This window comes from Magallana gigas, chromosome 1 (genome assembly GCF_963853765.1).
Source record: "Magallana gigas chromosome 1, xbMagGiga1.1, whole genome shotgun sequence".
NCBI classification, from domain to species: Eukaryota; Metazoa; Mollusca; class Bivalvia; order Ostreida; family Ostreidae; genus Magallana; species Magallana gigas.
The window spans coordinates 24,747,621-24,769,671 of record NC_088853.1 but is presented as its reverse complement, the minus strand read 5'-3'; the positions used below and the strand labels follow the sequence as shown (position 1 = coordinate 24,769,671).

The following is a 22,051-nucleotide window of genomic DNA, read 5'->3' as shown; positions in this document are numbered from 1 at the left end:
TGACGTCATAAAGGTGTGACGTCATATACTTTTCCATGGCGTTATAGATTTAAACCATTATAGAACATCATGTGTTTTTCTCCAACTCCATAAGATTGATGTATTTAAATAAAACTTGTCTTATAATAACATTTTAAAGGAATAACTGTTATAACATATCATGGATTCTGTTCTGATATGACCTTGATTCTGGGCCTAGAGACGTCAATCAAGGTAACTGGACACCCTTTGACCATATACACTGTGAATAAGCTATAGTTCACCAAGGGAAGAGAAATAATTATCAGGACTATGATTTTCGATAGATTCTGCTGTGGCCTACACTTAGACCTGGGGACATGGTTCAAGGTCATTGCACATCCTTTACCCAAAGTCTCTGTAGGTAAAAAAAAATATTGGGCAAAGGGGATAAAATGTATGTCCTAGACAAGTGATTTCAGACGTAAAAACGAACAGACGAACCGATTGGTCACTATACTGGCACACACAGAGCTTGGACTATATTTTATCAAAAACGAATGTCAATAATACATTGTATATATATTTTTTAATTACTATGAAGTAAGAAATTCTAATTGACAAATAAGTCCTATATACTAGTATCGTACAATCCCACAATACAAAGATGTGCTATACAAGTATAAATTAAATTTCTGAAATAGCCATCAGACGAAATAAAGTTTTCTACCTGGTTTGCTTTACTTAAATCATTTCTACACAAAATATGATATTATTAGTGTATCTCTCGCACATATTTGAACATTCCAGGTCTGCGCCATGCCTGCAACAAAAATAATAACTTGTAGAGGACCAAACATATTACAGCAGGCAATGGTCAATGTTTTCATTCTATTTTTTAATTCCGTTTTTGATTACCTTTTTTTATTCTTTCATTTTTGTTGTACTCATTTTAAGTATATGTCTCTTATTTTTAACAGCTGTTTTTTTCTTCAGACTTTTTTGGTTCATTCAAATGTTCGTTTATTTATTGATACAGTTTATTTATTTTTACAGTTTTTAAACTAATAGCCGTTCAGCATTTTTCACTTTAACTCGAAAAGTCTATGATAGGCAGCTGAATAGTAAAAGTAAAGGTATTGTTAAAATTAATGTGTTTGCCAATTGTATTTACCATTTCACTAATGTCACTGTCATTCCTGAAGCAAGCCCGCAACGGAAGTCTCAGATTTGAGATGGTGAACGGAATTTTGAATTGGACTGTTATTCGGATCAAATGGACCTTGGACATGAATTCGTTTATCACGTTGACTTCCCAGTGTTGCGTTTTTGTGTATTGGTCGAAATGCTGAAATGAATCAAAGTACTGAAAGTACTGAAAGACGGTGGCGTGAAAAGTTGGGTTGGTTTATCAAGATGCTACTGTTGTCTGATTTCTTTAGGTATGGTAAAACAACAAAACGAAATCAAGAGGCAAATGTTTATTGAACACATAGCTAGGTTTGATAAAAGAGGAAGAACTTTTAAATAACAATACAGAATCTTGTATATTTGAGAGTATATCAGTTTGGAAAATAGAGATAAACAAAATAAAGGAAATTTATGTATTATGAGATATATATAAAGAATAGTTAACAATATAATGATTTACACAAAGGTTTTTTATTTTGTTTATGTTATTAGAGTGGATTGGGAGAATTAGTTTTTCTAAGATGAACTGAATGTCAACTGGTATATTGACAATGGCAATGAAAATTTGGCACAAATTATTTGGCAGTATGTTCTTTTCATATTTAGAACATGTACACATTTCAAAGAAAGAAATGGATGAATTGTAAAATGGCATGCAGAGATTATAGTCTGTAGCGTATTTTGTGATCAAGTTGCAATACATTTCACTTTCAGCAAGATAATTATTGCTTAGATTTTGTGCTGTGTATGTAAACTATAACTAAACTACTAGAATATGCATCAAGTAAGGGTAGTATCAGAAACAAAAAAAGTAAAGTATAAACAAACATGTTCTATATATAAACACACCATATACCGTATCTATGTCAAAGAAATAACCATATGTGAATGTCTCTTATAGACTGAACAATTGAGTTATATGGTTATGAAGATGAAAACAACAAAAATACAACTAAAACTAACAATATGCATCAAGTAAGAATATTACTTAAATGAGAAAAGTAAAGTAAAAACCAACATAATTAACAGAAATCAATCTGTATATCCCAAATGAAGATTTGATGAAAGGGTCATATGGTTTTTTGAAACAAAAACAATAAAAGTAGACTAACTATCAAAGTTAACAAAATTAATTAACTTGTATAACCACTGTGTGCATGCAAAGTTAGAAAAGCATGTACCGGTATTTCTGTAAACAGTTGCTGTTTGCATTTGCTCATTAAATATTTACAACCAGAAATTAAACTAGATCCATATACAGTTATGGTGTTTCAGAAAAGGTAAAAATAAGGTAAGTGAAATATTACAAATTTAATAAGCCTGTTTGCAAATGTCAATTTGAAGAGATGTCATGATAGCTAATCAATAATCATACTGACCTTTTTTTATAGTAATTTAACAGTTCTTACAAAAAGTATTTATTTTGATATGGTTCAAATGTAGGAATGTTGGCAAGTGTTTATAACAATTCAAAGGAAATGACTGTTGTGCCGTTGATGACAAGCTTCACAGGGAAGAGAAGTTTGTCAACAATCATATTTTCTAGCTGTTGTAAGTTGAATGTTCCGGCTTCTTCCAAATATCTTTGAACTTGGGCACGAACCATGTCCAGATCCACAATAAAGTCTTTATATATGTCATCTTCCTTGACACACATTTCACAGTGGGTGTCCGTCATTGACAGAGCTTCGACATTTCCAGTTACAACCATATCTTTAGGTTGTACAGCCTGAAACAATGAAGTATTCATTCGTTATTATACATAATATGCATAGCTGATATTTTTTGGCATGATTAAAGTACATTATTTTTTTTCCAATCTTGTGTAAATTTACAATAAACTAGTACTATGCTTGGATTTTGAATACATGTAAATGCAGTTGAATGTATCAAGCTATTGTTACCTTGATGGTGGTGTTTCTTGTGGAGTTAAGACTCTTCTTTCTGAGCCATTCAGATACAAGACAATGAGTAACTTCAATGTATTGCCCTATCTTCAACTCTTGTTCACTCAGCTCTCTCCAAAGAGTTAGTTCCATTGTCTGTCCATTCTCTTCTAAGGTCAAGGCTCTAATCTTAGTGTCCTTCTGGGCAACTTTCACTGTTTTGATTGCTTCATCCTGCAAAGAAAATCAATTGAAAAGTAAACTATAGGGGTATAATTCAATACAAGTACAATTGTTTTTAATTTCATTTGATTATGAATTATAATTTTAGATGATTTTTAACTTTAATATCAAGTTGAGTTACGTACACGAATAATTTGCCCTTGAACAGTCAGGATTTCTCTAACAGGCGATGACATTGCATCCTTCAAGGTTTTTGTAGGTGATGGTGGCATGATTATGGTAACTGCTTTTTCCTTTAAAGATTCTGGCACTTGTATACAGCTGGTCCTGCCATAATTTTTGATTGTTTGGACAGTACAAGTCAACTTCCTTACACAATGAAATTTCTCATTTGTAGGGTCCTTCCGTCTTTGATAGTTGGCATTTTTGCTTCATCACTAAGAGTGACAAGCATGGCCTCAGTTCCATTAGCAACACTAAAGTTCAAAATAGAACCCTTTTCTCCATTTGCATTGGTAAAGGTGGCCAGGTTTGATGGCTGTTGCTTTAACCAAAGCATTGGGATATGGAAGGGAATCTCCTGACTTCATTTTTTGCAACTCTGCCAAAGTTTTGTGCAGCATCTGAAATACAGAAATAAATTAAGAGTCTTGAAGAATGTCTATAGATACTTAATATAATGGTCTTGTACGATGGTAATAGATTTACAATGTTGAGTATTTTAATATTGCAGACAATTGATTATTATTGTTTCATATTTTGAACTCATTATGCATATTTGTAAGAGGTGAGATTGTTTTAATTATTATGTGTTTTTTTTTTTTAGCTGAAATGCAGTAACGCGTAATATAATAAGTTTTTAAAATGGCAAATACACAACAATGGGTTTATGGTCTGAATAATATGATTCCAGAGTAGCACATGAAATTTCAGCAGAACTATTTAAGTTGGTATATACATGATCTAAACAACTTCCATAGTCAGTTGTAGAACTATGCATTATTTGTCTGATATTTAAATGTTTTAAATTTGAAGAGAGATCTCTTTGGGTAAAATAATCTATATTTGTATCACCCATAACAAGAAAAGGTTGACTAGTATCTAGTAAGTTCAAGACTGAAACCAGAAAACAACAAATATTGGTGATGGTGGCAAACTTTGGAGGACAATATATGAAAATAATTTGAACAAGGTCACTGTTTTTCATAAGTGTTGCCTTTACTGTTTGAATGCCATTTAAAACTGCTTTTGACACATTGATCAGTGGATATTTGGAGTAAATAACTGAACCATAAAATGGCCGCATTGTATGAGAGGATTCTTCTTCATCAAAACGATAAATATGAAAACCTGGTAACAAATAATTTTCACTGTTGTCACTTGCTTTTAATCTGCTTTCTGTAACAGCTACAATATCGCCTGACAGAATGTTTTTTTCCGACAATACTGTGGTTTCATTAATTTTCGTGGGTATCAATTTTCGTGGATTTTCTAAAAATCACAGTTTCAAGGATACGTAAATTCGTGGCCAATGATCCTATCAATACAAAATGTTAGTTGAAATTGCACTTCAATGAACATTTAATTTCGTGGATCAACTTAACAACGAAATCCACGAAAATTGGTATTCAACGAATATTGATGAAACCACAGTAAGTCACTTATGTGCAAATGCAACGACCTGCTGTTGTGATATATAATTTTCAAATCTGAGGTTTTGTTTCCAAGAATAGGCAGGCAGGTCCACAATGCTGCATGATTTCTCATACGCTCCATTTCACAAACAACATTTCCTGAAACTCCTATTTTTTGTTCATTTAGAGACAAAATGTGCAAATCTTGCAGTTTTCGAACTCTACTTAGACCGACATAATGAATGTGATCTAATTTCCTTTTTCCTAAATCTAGCGCAACATTATTTAATGTAGAACCCTGTGCTTTATGTATTGTTTTTGCACATGCTAGTCGCAGTGGAAACTGTCTTCTTGTGACATGACAGGATTTGTGTCTCCCGACTGTGAACTTTTTAGTCACTTCAAGAATGGGTGTCCAATGTTTAGAGATATCTTCAGAATACAGATTACAATATTTTTGTCGTGCAGAAAATCCTATTACTGGGTCATCAAATAATACCCATACAATACTGCACCTGTTTGAACCTATTACTCTGTAATCTAATTTCTTCACTATGCATGGACTTCCATTTGTTAACCCATCTTGGACATTGATATTGATGCAAACCTCAGCAGGTAAATCGGTCACCAATTGCAATTTTTTACATAGTCCCATGGTTTTAGATGGATCATCAGATACTTGAAGGAGTATTGCATTTTTTATTTCAGAGGACACATCTCCAGTAACAGCATCAAGTGCCGTCATAATACATTTGTCATTTGAATCTGCTTTTTCATATGCTTGACTATTATGAAAATTCACCTTGACATTGGTTGTAAACAAGTGTGGAATTGAATTTAAATTTTGGATTTCTTCTGTGCAGATTCTCGTTCTCAGCACGTTTATATCATTGTCATTGTGCTTTCCTTCTCTTAGTCTATTTAGTAATTCAGCAAAGTTTTTATCTTCTTTTTGCCTCATAATTTCTGTTAATTCAAAGACTCGAAACAAATCAGTCCATAAATTTGTTGCTAATGGTCCATAACCTTCAGTGAGATTTTCAAATATCCAGCCATCAAATACAGGTTTAAGCTGGAATAAATCCCCAATATCTATGATGCTAATACCTCCAAATGGAACACCTTTTGCAAAAATCTCTTGCAGCCTTAAATTAATGTAATTGAACATTTTATTTCCTACCATCGAAACTTCATCAATAAAGACAATTTTCAAGCTGCGAAACTTTACTCTCATATTGTCAAGTTGCTGTACATCAAGAGGTTTGTACTTCAAATTTTGGTTTGCTGGAATGCAGAAAAGAGAATGTATAGTTTGCCCTCCTATGTTGTTTGCAGCTTTACCTGTTGGTGCACATAACACCGCCTTAACCTCATCACATTTCTCTGCTACACGTTTGGCATAATAACGAACAATTGCCTGAAATAGGCAGGTTGTTAACAAACTTTTTCCCACACCAGCACCACCTGTTAAGAAGCAATGAATTGGTAGATCATTTGTTTTAATCTTATGAAGTATGTGGTAAAAAAATATTTTCTGATTTTGATTTAAACTTCTTGCAAGGAGTTTATATTCCTTATCACTCAGCATGTTTACTGATATATCATCAGTCTCCACTTGTTTTCTGGCTATGCCTAAATCAAAACCTAAGTCATACTCCATCTGTGCAAATTTTGGGTTAAAACAACCATGATCTAAGCACAAGTTTTCATCTTCTTGAAAGTCAATTTCTTCATTATGTTGTACTTCTGCAGCAACAATATGATCAACATTACTCAATAAATCATTCATATTGTTTTCAACAACGTCAACTATACCCCTGTCTGCTTCATAAGGCAATTTGTTTTTCTTTATTTTTTCCTGTTGCTGATTAAAATGTGATTCAAAAGAGGTATGATTTCCAATTAGATCATTTTCTTCATTTCTCCATGGATAAAACAACATGAGTTGTTCTCGGAAATAGTTTTCTGAATCTTGTTCCTTGTTGTATCGAACATATCTGATGACTTTTTGAGTTTTCCTTAGTTTCAAAATAGAACCATCTTTCATATGGTATTCTTTTTGACTATTTGAATTGTCTTCATCACTAATTGACACATCACTATTGTCTTCATTCATTTCCTCATATTCATCCTCTGGTAACAACTCTTCAATATTGTTCTGTTTTTTGTCTTTAGGAGGTGGCACAACATCAAATTTTGACACAAAATCAGCTAAGCAATAGTTCTGCAGAACACCTGGCCTTCTTTTATAACGTTTTATCCAGTTGTCTGACTCAATATTTGTTGAATTTTCTGGCATATCTTGAAGAACTTCAAGAGACTTCAATAAAAATGTGCGATTTTCTGGATCACATGTATTTATAAACACAACATTTCTTCTACTTGATCGTAATGGCATTTGCAAAAGCAAATATGCTGCCTCTTGAGCACATATTTCTACATGTGTGAGGAATTTGTTTCCAATTTGTCTTATTTGCTGCTTTAAAGATAAATTTCCCTTCCTTGCCTCTTCACAAGCATCATGAAGTAAATTAGACATTCCTCTCTGGGACTTCGAAATATACGACACAATATATGCTGCACAAGCATATGCATCAAGAATGAACTGCACATCTATGTTAGCTTCCCATGACCTCAACAATATCTGATTGTATGGGTTTATTCTTATTTCTGCAATGCTGCGACGCAAAAATACCTTCGGAGACTTTAAAGAAGACCGTATTGCCAAAATGTAATCTTCCTTTGTCAAATTTATCATTGTCAAAAATTCATCAAAACTCATTTCATTGCACAATTTAGAATCATTGAGCAGTTCACATATTTTCCTGTAATTTTGCTGTACATCTGCATTCTGTTCAAATTTGTCCTCCTCCAATGGTTCTAAAATGATGGTTTCTGGCATTGGAGGCAAAGGAAAATTAAAACGACAAATATTCTTTCCTGCTTTCTTGCATGTTCTAGCATGCCTGTGTGTTTGATAATTGACAAGTTCCGCAATATTTTCATTTTTGAAACAAGTGGAATGCTCATCAATAAAGTTTTGAATCTCTTCATTAGTTGACTTTCCATACACAGGTGCATTTTCTATCCAAAGAAGCAAATGGATGTGTGGAGATCCCCTTTGCTGAAACTCAACACGAAAGAAATGGTCAACAATTTTTCCTAAAGGACTGCAGTCACCTTTCAAAATTTTGGACATAAATATCTGAAACCTATGGCTAAAATATCTCGAACAAGTTACTGGATCTCTTTTAATGAGTTCACATTTCTCGATCCAAGTCAATTCATCAACATCTGACTCAGTTAGTTCTGCATTGTTCAAACTTTTGCTCAATATCTGAATCAAATTTTTCCATTTTGTTTCTGCAGCTGAGAAAGAACAAAACCATGTTGGAATACCAAGCTGTCTTATCATTGCAAAAACATCTCTTTTTGCACTTTCCCAATATGCTGGTGATCCTCTTAATGTTCTCAAGACTCTATACCCTTCATTTAATTTAACAATGTTATCAAACGAAGTAGGATTCAAAACATGACCAGCTGTTATTTTTTTGCCTTCACTTTTGCACTTTCGCATTGCAAGTGTCACTTTGTCCTGAATTTGCTTTATCTGTAATTTTTTTAACTTGAAAAAAAGGTTTGGCATTGAACATGCTGCTCGGCGATCTTCGGATCTTAACTCCCATTTGCAAATTGAACTGTAAGTTACTGACACCGTACGATTTTTGTTAGACATTCTTCTCTGACCACAGTATATAGTTGGAAATGCTAAATATTCTGCATCTGGATCTTGATACAACCCAAGAGGTGTTTGGTTTTCACCTGGTGCAAATGACATTGTCTTATTTAATGATCTTACATCTGCAGGATGCAGCAACGTGTCTGTATTTCCAGTAAGTCTACTTTCAAAATTTGGATCTTCTGTCCATTCATCAACATCATCTTCATCTTGCAAAGAACTGGTCTCATTTTCCAATTCATTTGTATAAGATGTGTTCTCACAACTCGTAGCATTTTCACCTGATTTTTGCTCAGTAGCATAAAACTCTCTCTGTTCTTGTAAAATGTCCCAGTTTTCTCTTATTGATATCCCTTCATTTCGAAACAATTCACTGTTTTCTAAAAGCCACTTGAGTGCATTCATACATTTGTTTGGTCGTATAGCCTCATACAAAACATGGTGCTTATAACTCAACTTTCTTTTTAATTTCACTTGAATTGTTTCAGTTTCAGCTAACGTCCGTGGTAAAGATTTGACAGTAGTGTTGACATCTGAAGGAACATTAACAACATTCCCACGTAAACTCTTTTGTCCTCCTCTTGGTTTTTCCATCAACTGCATAAATGGAATTCTTGGACTAATGAGACGCTCTTCCATTTCAGTAATATTTAATTCGGGAGGTTTCGGGGGAAATTCTAATCCATTCACAACTGCTAAAGCTGGTATTTTACCAAGTTTTAAGTACTTCTTACAAGTATGACAAATCCATTCTGTATCTTTTGCACTTTTGATACCTTGCAAACATTTGTGTGCTATATCTAATGTATACAGAAACTGAGCCTTAGAAACACCATCCCTAAACCAAGTTTGTGTACAGCAAGAGCAAACAAATAATGGACCTTCCTTTACTAATTGTTTAAAATTCATTACTGCAATTTCCTCAGTTTGTTCAAGTCCTTCCCTTAAAGGGGTCACATTAGAACAACTTGAAACATCATTTTCAATCTGGCAATCTGAATTGCTACTTATTTCCTCAACTTCTGGTAAATTTAAACTATCAACATAATTTTCAATAACAACATTTTGGGTTCCTCTCTTATTCCAAACGTCATTATCCATTTTTTCAGTTTTCCCTTTTTTTCTTAATGATTGATCTTGACATTTAGGATTTCTATTCTCATTATGTTCTGACCAACATCGTTTCCTCGACTGTGTTCTATTTTCTCCTAATGACAAGTCACTTTCACTGCAAATGCGTGTTACAGGTTTTCTTGGTTTGTTGGAAAGAGTCTTAAAACAGAAGGCACTGATTTCATACTGCACATTATCCAAACTAATGCAAGACAAAGACATACACAGATGTCGTACAAAGTTGCAAAGAGCTTGAAAACAGTTGTGTATTGTCATAGTACACTTTCCATCAGGGTCGCAAAGCCCATCATTTCCTCTATTATGAGCATCAAACACAAAAAATCTGTCACCTCTTTGTTTCAAAGCTATTGCTGCTGAATGAAAAATCAGAATACAAGCATCATATTTTGCAAATGACATATTCAAACTTTTTCTAATGAAAAACCAACCTCTTCTCCCACAGTTTGTGCCATGTTGCCAAAATAAGTCTGTCTGACAAATGATGAAATATATTTATTTCTAAATTCAATGTGATTTGGTAGTTCAGAAGCTAATAAAAATGAGTTTGATTTAATGATTAAATGATACAAAACATCTCCAGTCTCCAAAACTGAATGTAGATCATGTTTTGTGAAAGATGCATTTTCGTAAAAATGACAAAATAATAGAAACATAAAACTGTTTGTCACACATTGTTTTCCCCTTGAACTGATTGGGAAGATTTCCGCACTTTGAGAATGATCTGCTTGTACAGTTAGTTGTTGTCTTTCCACACTTAAATTTTGTTGTTCGGCCATATTTTAAGAACTGAAATATCAAGTTATCTAAATACTCTGGCTTGAAACTATAATTAATTAAACATATTTTTTTGGACACTCATTGTAGCTCATAATATATGTATTTCTACTTTGAAATTCTAAATCAACTAAACTTTTGAAGTCTACGAGTATCAACTAAAACAGCTTCTTTCAGTTAGTATTTTACGTTCAATACAATGAAAGTGCATACATGTATTAATTAATTTTGATTGTCAAATTGTCGCACTAGAGATGTGTTATGCATGAAATACATAAAGTAGTGCCTCTTCTACTTGGATTCTCAATCTAACTCTCACACAACTTTATCAAATCCAAATGCTATTGTATATGTACTGTCTGTACACAAAAATCTTGTTTTTGTTCAAATGATAACCTTCTGAAGTTCTAATTTCAATCAATATATGTATTCAGTTCTTTATATGCTCATAAATCTTCATTCATATTCGTTCCAATTCACATTTTGCTTGAAGTAAGTTGCTCATATTGTTCTCAAATTATGATAATGTCAGCAAGTTTCTCATTCTGTACTTATATTCTGAAGTTAGTGCCAGTTTGTGCTCAAAGGAAGTCTCAAAATGATCTCATTTTTCTCTATGAAGTTTCTCATTTTGTTCTCAAATTTGTCTCAATGAAAGTTTCTCATTTTGTTTTCAAATTGATAAGTTGATGTCAATTTTCTCAATAAGTTCTCATATTGTTCTCAAAATCTCAAGTTTACCAACATATATATACAGTGGAGTCTCAGTTATCCGGACGCTTTGGTTCCCAAGTCCGATCGTCCGGATAGGTGAAGCGTCCGGATATCTGAAATGTGTCTATTGTTGTCATGAATGATAATGTATTTGTATACAATGGCTCCCAGTGTTGATACTAGGTTTTATTTGCGTTTCATTTCATATAGCAACACATGCTAGAGTTGTCTGACAATATGAACGTTTTTAGATATAAAGAACTCTGCTTTATTTTATTTTTTTGTCATGAAATATTAACCGGACAATAATGATAACCGAATCTAGCTAAATTCTTTGTGTCCAATTGTGATATGTGTGTGATACACTGTTGTTTGCAATTTTCCATGAAAGTGATTTGGGAAGTCAGTGTGTTTATACAAGCTACTCATGAGGATCTAGCACGTAAAAAAGGTGTGAAACTTAATTGACAGTGGTAATCTTTTGTACTGAATAGGATATAGTCATATTTTACCGTCCGGTTAAATGAAGCAGAATTAGTAGTAAATTAGTGTTTTGTAGTAAAAACAGACCGTCCGGATCCGGAACGCGGAATTCCGGATAAATGAGACAAAATAACGTATAAAAAATCTGTTCCCAAATAAAATCGTCCGTAAACTGAAGCGTCCGGTTATCTGGCGTCCGGATATCTGAGGCCCCACTGTATATATTGAACAATTGTTCAAAAACTGAAAAATCTGATTTTCTTCTCAAGAATCAAGATAGTCTTAATTTTAATAATCAATTACAAAACATTTTAGCACCAATAATTTTTTTCAATAAATTTTTATGATTTATTTATTTGAAATTAATGATATACACGTAATATCAAATGAAAAGTTAATGAAGTTTCCAAAACAAATTACAGATTATACTATGGCGAACGAACCCGATACCAATATGGTCGACAGATAGCGTGGGTATGCTTGTACGCCCTAGATGATGATCAACTAATGACTATCAACAACAACGAAAATATAAAATCATGAATAAACAAATCGAATCTTTTATAATAGCTGGTCTGTCCACACGTCGATCTCTTTACATATACTAGGCTTTATCAAAATAGACAAGAAATCTATTCAGAGAAAAAAATCCAATTGATAGTAAAAAAAACATCAGTAGTCTGAATCCTACTCTACATGACTATCAGACGAGGATAATAAACAACAGATACCTATATATATATTCAAAAGAAAACAAATTATTCACCTCTGATTCGCTTCTCTTTCTCCACGTGGCTTTGTTTATGTTGTCGTTTTCTGACCTCTGGGCTGTCTTCTTCTTTGTGAAAATGTCGAATGTCAGGATATATTCTTACGCATTATTTTCATTTATTAGGAAATGTAAGATGCAAAGATATTTTATACCTGCTTATCAATATTTATAGCAATAACTGTTTGAGATATCTGAAAACAAATATAGACATGTAAATTCAACAAAAACACTACGATATACTTTGAACTACTTTTCTACGCGCAATATTTATAAGGATGTAATACAGCTCTGGTTGAATACCTAACCCGACTCGCTTAGCATCCAATCGTAACTACTCGGCCATTTCCGTCACCGCAAATAACGGTTACGGAAAAGGGCGGGCGTGATCCGAATGGCTTAGCATCGTTAACTTCATGAATATTCATAAGCATTTACTTTCAAGTCTTTTTGTGCAAACCTTTACCATTTATCAAATAACTTAGAAATTTTGTTTACTTTCAGGTTATGAAAGTTGTATAGTATTATATCTCTACCATTCTGATATATCAACTTCTGCGTAAACTTGATTATCACCTCCGCACATTTCTGCCGCTAGGGGTGCCATCATGCATACAAATGAGCTACTCGAGCGACGATATTATACGGTGGCATATATATGCCACCGTCTAAAAATCGCTTTGTTTGATACGAAAAAAAGTTGATGCCGATATAATGTATACCGGACTGGAACTCCCCAACTCCCCATGCAGGTATTATGTAAACTGGGGAAATCCCCACCCACCCTATCTTCTTTTTTTTTTGCCCTTATCATCCTCGTTGTTAGCGGGCGAAATTAAGACTAGCCGAATTTCAATAATTCAAATTTATCTTTGTTTCAACACAACAGTGTGATTACAATAGGGCGAAACTCTTTGCAGATGAATAAGGCCAACATTTACACGGAACGTCAATAACCCTGTACAAATTACAGTTTTCGGTAATAAAGAAAACAAACACCAACAAGAGCACACATGCTTTACACAAACATCGAGCTTCATTGTTCTCATTATCTTATATGCGATAGAGGCGGTTCTGTATCTCATTTTTTATACAAGGAACAAAGTAACTCCCCAAATAAAGGAAGACTTTTTTAAATAAAACCCAGCAAAGTCAACTACTTGAGGTCTACACTACTTACACCTGTGCCATCAAACGGACTCTAGAAAGGATTTAGGCTTTGAAACAATCAAAGTTATTTTGCAAGTTTTAATGTCTACCTTGTAGATTGCTTGTATGTGTTTTGATTCGTCAAAATTTTAACGTCAAATATCAAGTTACAAGAAACATACAGCGTTTGAAATTCTTTGTTTTGCGAACAAAAATCAAAGCGTTGCGTTCATATGTTATTATTTGTAGTTACACTATTTCCAATAGATTTTAATATTACTGGTTTACATCTATATAAAAATACAAAATATTATTTCCAGATAGCATATCTCATAACGTTATACACTGACTTTGTATAATTCCAATATGAACAAAATAAGGACTAAAAAACTTTTTTAGATAACTTAATGTTTATAGTCGGTTTTGGTTTTTGTAATTCTAAATGTTTTTAAAAAAATTACGATGGTTGTCAAAACATATTTATCTCTATGCAAATACTTACCATTACGGTATACTCATTTGTGCTATTTACGAAAGCAACAAATACGTTAGATGCCTTATGGATAGTGAAGGACAATTTTGCAACGTTTGAAGACTTCCCCGATAGAGTCAAGAAGAGACGTGCAAATCCGTGTTCCGTCGGTAAGAAAGTGTGTCCTTCAGAAGTGAACATATCAGTGAAAGAACCATTGTAAAAACCGTCGTTGGCTATCCCAGCTCTACCTATAGCATCGCAAACTGAAATTAATTATAATATGTTAATCGTTTATAAATATATTATAAAAAATAGTTTGTGCGTTATATTAAATTAAATCTGTCATTGGAAACACTGGGGGAGGGAATGCATGCTTTGGCTAAAAAAAAAAATATCCACATAGCTTTCATAAAAAAATATGATGAAACGTAATAAGTCAGCTATGAATAAACTATCTTTCATATAAATTAAAACCGCGTGTTTACCCATGTATCAAAGTTCTTGAATTTCAAAACAGGGTAGGATACCTCTTAGCTGTCTAAGATCTGTTTAAAAGACTGTATAAGATTTCATTCGTAGTTAAGATGATGTGATAGAAAGATAGAAAAATGAACCAAAAATATTATTGGCCGAACAAAAATACTACGATAAATACAGTCAAATTTACAAAATCCAAATTATCCATAGATGATTTCAAGCCATAAATAAATGATAAAGAAACATATGCACTCACCTACATCACACGCCGAACCCTCGAATCCAGGTTTACATTTTGTACAAAACCCTGTGTTGGGATAACATGTCTCACAGTTGGAAGGGCAGGGCTTTGAACACTCCGGTACTTCCGCAACGGGACTTGGACATCCTTTGTTTAAAAATACTTTGTCAATTTTGATTCGCATGCGCTAGGATTCACTCTTCAAAGTGGCGTATACACACATTATGATCATTAAGTTTTTCTTATAATCATTAGGTAAAGAATTATCAACTTGAGCGTAGCTTATACCTATCCAAATTTAATAAAACAAAATACAAAAGGTTTTTTTCTTCATATTTTAACAAATTATACTTTTTTGTGCTATGTATGAGCAATTATCAGTATAATTTGAGAAATGCTCAAGAAAATGGAATTAGGAGAGAGAGAGAGAGAGAGAGAGAGAGAGAGAGAGAGAGAGAGAGAGAGATTTGAAAGGAAATACCGTAAACTTCAACTTCACACAAATCTCCAAACACGTTGTGAGAATAATCGGAATCATAGACCACACCACGTCGACGTTCATTGTAGTAGATGACGTACTGTGCAGTCTGCAGACACCTAATGGTAACGCGATCAGGAAGTGTACGTGTTGAATAACTACGATCTTTGTAACATAACACTCCATCATTTCTATTGGTCGTGTTCGAAACGTACACAGCAAACCCGAGGTAATATTTTGCAAATATACTTCTAAAATCTAGACAAGAAATATTCTTGGTAAATTTATTCATCAGTGAATAAAATACATATTAAAGTCTTACCAGATTATATTACAGTAAGTAATATAAAATAGCAAATATGAAGATTTTTTTTTATTCAAAAATTAATACTTTTTGTTTATCTTATATTAATAATTTGCGTTAACTTTTATATTATGGATAACAGAGGACGTACAAAAGGTAGAGTTATCCGTCCTTAAATACAAGGTTATGAAGGCGATCCTGTACTTTTTTTCCAGATTGACCCACCACGTATTGCTCGCTGATTGGCTTGTGATTGTACACTGACCATCCCTATAATGGCGGGACTTCCTCCCGTCCACAGCTTTATCGCTCGATCCGAACTCAGCATAGGTATAGGACTGCCATGTGGGTTTTCTATAGCTCAAGTTCTCCAGATCTAAATACACCAGAAATACAAGTTTTAGAATTAGGTGATTTGATTCTGTAGACTGACCGTCGCTGAAATAGAGGGAGATATTCCCGTTGACAGCTTTATCGCTCGATCTGAACTTGGCATAGGTTGAGGACTGTTGTGTGGATTTTCTATAGCTAGAGTTTTACAGATCTATAAACCACAAGAAATTGTGAAAAGAGTTTTGTAAAAAAGGGTTTCGTGAAAGATTACTGCAAATACATTGCCCTTAACTGTGTGTTATGTATCGCATTTTTATAGACAACTTTCAGGTAAAACACTTTTTGAACATAACTACATCACAAATTGTGTAAAAGCAGATCAATGTGGATCTCATTAATGAACAATGCAGTCCTAAATAGGTTGCCCAAATTAAGACGGGGTGTTTTCTTAATACTGTGGTTTCATCAATGTTCGTTGAATACCAATTTTCGTGGATTTCGTTAAGTTGATCCATGAATTTAAATGTTCATTGAAATGCATTTTCTATTAACAATTTGTTTTGATAGGGGCATTGGCCACGAATTTACGTATCCTTGCAATTGTGATTTTTCACTTTATCCACGAAAATTGATACCCTTGAATATTGATGAAACCACAGTAGTTATAATCAGAAATATCTAATATACATATTTAACATTCCCACGTTATTCATAGAACGGATAATTTATATATTCACGTAATAATCAGAAAGTGTCAGAAGGGGTTATTTTTATTTCCTTTTAGAATGTATATTAGTATATTACATAAAACAGATATAATACACATGAAGTTTTTTTGATGAGGCCTGATGAAACTTCCCCTTCTCTCTCCTCTACCGTGTTCACTTATAGATAATAAAGTTATTATAAAACCATGATTTGCGATGTATAAATACTGGAGGTACTTAAAAGATATACTTACATTCATGACACATGGCAAGACACGGGATAGTGCAATCTGCATTTTCGTATCCAAATTCGGCAACGGGACAACCTCAAACACATAATATTCACCAAAAAAATATTTATTTGAACAGACCAAGTATAAACTTAATGTACATGTAGTGCATTTATTGTTTCTTCTGCAATGGATGTGCAAATAGATGGTTATTTCAAAACACAAGAAGTTGTTTAATTTTATTTTTTATAATGCTTTCCGATAGTTATGAAATAAAACTCACCTGAAACTTCAATCTCACATAGATCGCCATATGCATATTTACTGTAATCCTTTGGATAATGTATCCCAGGGAGTCTCTCGTTATAATAGAAGACGAATCGACCAATCACAGAACAGAATATTTCCACCTTATCGGGTATCGTGGATGCAGTGTATTGTGTATCTTGATAGCAGACGACACCATCTCGACGATCAGTTGTATTAGATACAATGATGGAAAATCCAAGAAGCTTTTTGGTGAAGTCATTGCTTTTATCTGCGACATCGACATATTCTTAGTTAAAAAACCATGACATGATACATAGATTAAAGGTATATATTTTACTGCTCCTTTCATTGAAGTTTACATCATCATGGCTTAGTTAACAGAAGGAGCTGGTGAACTTTGACTTGTATATTGTGCATCTCTCAGTAAAAACTGCCTAGTGTCTGTGTTTCAGAAGTATTGTTGTTGTTGGTTTTTCATGATTTTATAAGATCCAACAAAGATAATTCAAACACAATTATGTTAAAACAAAAATCTACAAATCCCAAAGTAATTATGGAAGAATACTACAAAGTGAATATATCCACAGTTTTTCTGTTATGTTCATGCATGATAAATGGTCATTTCGAAACATAACAGGTGAGATAATTATATTGTTAGAAAGAACACTGAAAGTTCTGAATGTTAACATAGCAGAAGATGAAGGAAAGACATTATCGTAAGAGATAATAAGTGAAGACTTGTAAATATGATATATTTTTGATTATATGATGTATTGAACTGATTAAAAATCAGTCTGTAAAGGATATCTGAATTAAAACATCATATACATGTACATTATAGGTTTAAAAAAAAAATAGTTGTAGGTATTTAAAGGGACTTGGACACGATTTGAGATCAAACATTTTATTTTTTTTTTTTATGTATTAAATGGTTTACTGGTGCATTTTAAATGATTGACCAAAATATTGAATGTTAAAGTCAAGTTACAAGCGAGATACAGAGGTAAGAATTGATTGTTATGTAAACAAAGCTCGAGTCTTATCGTTGTTTACAAAAATGTAATGTAGAGAATTACCATGACATGGACAATATGACATGTAAAAAACAATTTAAACTAATTCAATATCTTCATAAATACTATTATCAATTAAAAAAAAGATACATTTAGGTGAAGCTTACACGAATATAACACATATGTAAAAAATGACAATATTCGAGCTTTGTTTACAAAACAAAGAATTATGAACTCTGTATCTTGCTTATAACTTGATATTTGACTTTCAAATTTTGACATAGCATTATAAACTTCTATATTTATCAGTATAAACATTGAAAATGGAAAAATAAATTTTCAAAAATTTTAAGTCAAATCGTGTCCAAGTCCCTTTAAAACAATAAATGCAATTATAATATTTTACATCGTTTTGTAGTGACTTTGCGATTGTTTACAACAAAGCGTGTGGACAGAAAACATTGCAGAACGCCTTCTATGGGAATAAATGGAAATATTGTTAGCTGTAGCACGATCGTTGCTATTATAAAAATAGAAATATCATTAAAAAAAAAATCAAAGCACTTGTATGAATGAAGAAATCAAAATCTTGACTTGTGATAATGTTGATTCATATACATGTATAATTTGAAATGATGTGATTAACAAAAACAAAAACTGTACACTGTAATTTAATTAAAACATATCAAAATGCATTTAAAAGAAGTATATAAACACAAAGGGTTCATTTTTGCTGTTACACATTCCGCTATATTTATATCTTATGGAGTTTAAAATACTTCTTACCCCAAGTCAAATTATCCGTTCTTGAAAATACATTTATGCGCTCAATTCGTCGAGGTTTCTTCAGATCAACTATCCACATGGCAACTATTTTCTCATCTAAAGTTGAGGTACATGCTCCTTGGGATATGTGTCTAGTCAGCACTTTGCCGTCAACTAGCTTATCACTAGGGTACTCTGTAATACGTGTTGACATCTGGTAGGTTCGGCGGTGTAACGCCAAATTTACTATAATAAAAACATGTAAAAGAAAATTAAAACTTATTCTTACGAAAAAACAATAAATTGGTTGGTTTGTGAAACTCATTTTACAGATTTATTCTGAACAATAATGGCTTTAATGCTTTAATATACAGAAGAGAGAATAACGAAACCAAACGTATACATAATTTTGATTGATGTATTGCAAAATGAAAATAAAAAGGTTCGCCTCAGAGAATTAGTTTATAGAATTCACATTTAAAAAAAACTCCCTTAAGAGATAATAAAGTAGCTCACTCCTTTTATACTGATCGCAAGTAGGGCCAGCAAAACCGGGACTACACAGTCCGTCGCACTGTCCCGAGATAAGACCGCAATGATGGCAGTTAACTGGACACGGCTTAGAGCAATCCTTACCATGGAAGCCAAGAGGACAACCTTATTGTGAAAAAGCAACACAATCCAAAGACAATACCTACGAGTTTTGTTTTCAAAAATTGTTATAAATTTGATGCAAACAGTTTCAGAAAATTTATAATAGCCACAAATATATTACTTATTTTATTTATTTTTAAATAATAACCAATGGCAGAAGATGATTTGATTAAACTGCCAAGAAACTGATTACAAAAATTTGGAAACTCTTCTGAGTAATGCAAAATTTACTTCAAAGGTATGATGACGAATTCAAATTGAATATATCACAATTTTTGGTATTAAGTATATTCAAGCATTTGACACTGAAACTGTAATACATGTACCAGAAGTTTACCAACACTACTCAATCCTTACCATTAACTACTACTTCACACAGGTTTATTTGCGTCAATGCAGAATAGTCGAGTTTTCTGACCGCTTGTCCCTCTCTGGTGTTATAATAGATCACGTATCGGCCGACCATAAAACATAATGCGGTAACGTTAGCAGGTATGGTCGATGCAATATGGTGGGTGTCGCGGTAACACAATATCCCATCCTCTTTCTCTGTTGTATTCGATATGTAAATTGAGAAGCCCAAGAACCTGCTCGCATACGTGCTGTCAGCTTTGGAATTGAAGAGAGAGAAAAAAATCCACAAAATAAAGAAGTTTATATCTTACTATCATTGTTTTAAAGATTAATATAAATAAAACAATGTAAATCATGTTTATAACAAGATTAAAGTTTCAATTTGAGTCCGAAACCTGACGATATAATACTTTTCAATGACGTCATAATGCTCAATGAGATATATTTCTTACTGACCTATATACAGGATATACGCGGTCTCCCCGTGACTGCTTTTGGCCAATACTTTTCTTGGAATTAAGCAGGAGGTAGTATATACGTGTACCAGTAAGCCTCGGTATATTGTCTATTAATTTCTTAATATATTCACCGTGTAACGTTTAAAAAATATTACACAATATGTAAATGTATCTTATTTGATATTTTTATATGTATTAAATATAATATTAGGTACATGTAACTCGAAATAATGCCCACCTTTTAATACATTAAACATCAAACGGATGCTTTCAAAAGGGGAAATACGTTTACGCTGTGACGATACATTTGTCAGATATGTATTTGCATTGTTCGACAAAAGAAGAACTGTCTATTAAAAAGTTCCATGTAATTGTTATAAAGTTTTTGCAATACCCAACACTTCAAAAACTGGGGGAAGTTGGATTAAGTCGTCTGAACATAAAATGGAATAGACGTGTAAGTCTGTTCACTTCCATTCGTATATGTCCTGCTATGCTATGTTTCTCACTTGCAATTTATGCATGCTGTAACGTTAACTTAATACCAAACCTCATTAAGGTATCATACCCTGACCTTTATTTTTAATTTTTTTTTTCATTCCAAACTAATGATCAGCATTGGTGATAAATATACACAGACATTGTTAAAGAGCCTTGTCTTTGCGAATACTAGTACTCCACAACGCGAACCAATGATAGTGTTGCATGTGACAACCAAACATATTCACGAAAGAATCACGTTACTAACCAAACGATACACCGCCTGTTTTATGATATATAACAACTTGGTATATGCTATATATATCTTCGAGGTCCACCATCCACATGACGTCAGTTGCCGACTTGTAGGACATGGCACACTGGTCCCTGCCTCCTGAGCTTGTCTCAAACAGTCCGTCTACTGCTTTGGCGGAGGAATATTTTTCTCGCGTCTGCCAAGTTGGCTTTTGATAAGCCAGGTTATCTACAAGTTTATTTTACATCAATTCATTTTTTTAGTTCAGCATTGAAAGAAATAAAAGAAAACGAGTAATAAAGAATGGCTATCCATTACAAAATTGATGTTTGTATCATTTTAAACTATTAACTAAGAATATGTATTGCAAGATGACTATGAAAGTGAAATGAACCAAATTCACATGGCAGACAACATGTAAGGATCCGTCATTTTGCACCTTAAAACCTTTTAAAGAGTTATCTATTCCTGATGAAAAAAAAAATTAATTTCGTCATATTTCTTTTAATAACAAGAACGTTTATGCATGTATCAAACAAGAGAGTTTTACGAATTTTAAGTTACTTTTTACAATATTAAAACATACATTTCCCTTATACTTTAATGGAAAATTTCAATGTGTAATTAGTTGGATTATCATCAAAATTTGAAAATCCTTTGATGGCGTATTTTTATTTGATAACACCTTCAAAATAATATAATGATTAGGAATGTCAGTCCATTCAATTACTTAATACGAAATGTGGTCGTTATACATCGAATACCTTAATACAGTAACCATGTACATGTTTCTTTTAGCCCATTTACTACATCAGCTGACAAATATGTGTAAATGTGTGCTAGGTTGATATGTTAAACGCGAAGTTATCTATTACACCAAAACAATAATAAGCGATTATCATCAGCAAAAAAAATATATTGAAATAAAACATACATGGAACT

At 32.9% G+C, this 22,051-nt stretch overlaps 2 protein-coding genes across 2 annotated transcripts; both read right to left on the bottom strand.

Moving 5' to 3' along the window:
- Positions 1-611: 611 nt before the first annotated feature.
- LOC117687041 (uncharacterized) lies at positions 612-21,566 on the bottom strand. Its single transcript, XM_066085656.1, has 12 exons — positions 21,122-21,566; positions 19,919-20,170; positions 19,424-19,564; positions 18,929-19,153; positions 17,143-17,397; positions 16,884-16,955; positions 15,741-15,965; positions 15,289-15,543; positions 14,823-14,954; positions 14,117-14,352; positions 1,133-1,306; positions 612-781 (listed from the first exon to the last, which is right to left on the bottom strand). The coding sequence occupies exons 1-12, from the start codon at positions 21,225-21,227 to the stop codon at positions 734-736; spliced, it is 2,121 nt and encodes a 706-aa protein (XP_065941728.1). The 5' UTR covers positions 21,228-21,566; the 3' UTR covers positions 612-733.
- Positions 1,425-12,884, bottom strand: LOC105342601 (uncharacterized). The gene is made up of 4 exons (XM_066089062.1): positions 12,463-12,884; positions 3,404-3,841; positions 3,054-3,269; positions 1,425-2,878 (listed from the first exon to the last, which is right to left on the bottom strand). Exons 2-4 carry the CDS (start codon positions 3,488-3,490, stop codon positions 2,609-2,611), a joined length of 573 nt encoding a protein of 190 aa, XP_065945134.1. The 5' UTR covers positions 3,491-3,841; positions 12,463-12,884; the 3' UTR covers positions 1,425-2,608.
- Positions 21,567-22,051: the final 485 nt, after the last annotated feature.

Bases quoted from the DNA above. Each gene is read 5' to 3' on its own strand.
- LOC105342601 (XM_066089062.1), bottom strand. From the start codon at position 3,490: ATGCCACCATCACCTACAAAAACCTTGAAGGATGCAATGTCATCGCCT. The intron at 3,270-3,403 runs GTACGTAACTCA...TTTTCTTTGCAG, and splicing joins TTCAAGGGCAAATTATTCGT to GATGAAGCAATCAAAACAGT. The intron at 2,879-3,053 runs GTAACAATAGCT...TCATTGTTTCAG, and splicing joins CAAGAAACACCACCATCAAG to GCTGTACAACCTAAAGATAT.
- LOC117687041 (XM_066085656.1), bottom strand. From the start codon at position 21,227: ATGTCCTACAAGTCGGCAACTGACGTCATGTGGATGGTGGACCTCGAA. The intron at 16,956-17,142 runs GTGAGTTTTATT...TATGTGTTTGAG, and splicing joins ATGTGAGATTGAAGTTTCAG to GTTGTCCCGTTGCCGAATTT. The intron at 15,544-15,740 runs GTACGTCCTCTG...TTTCTTGTCTAG, and splicing joins GACGGATAACTCTACCTTTT to ATTTTAGAAGTATATTTGCA.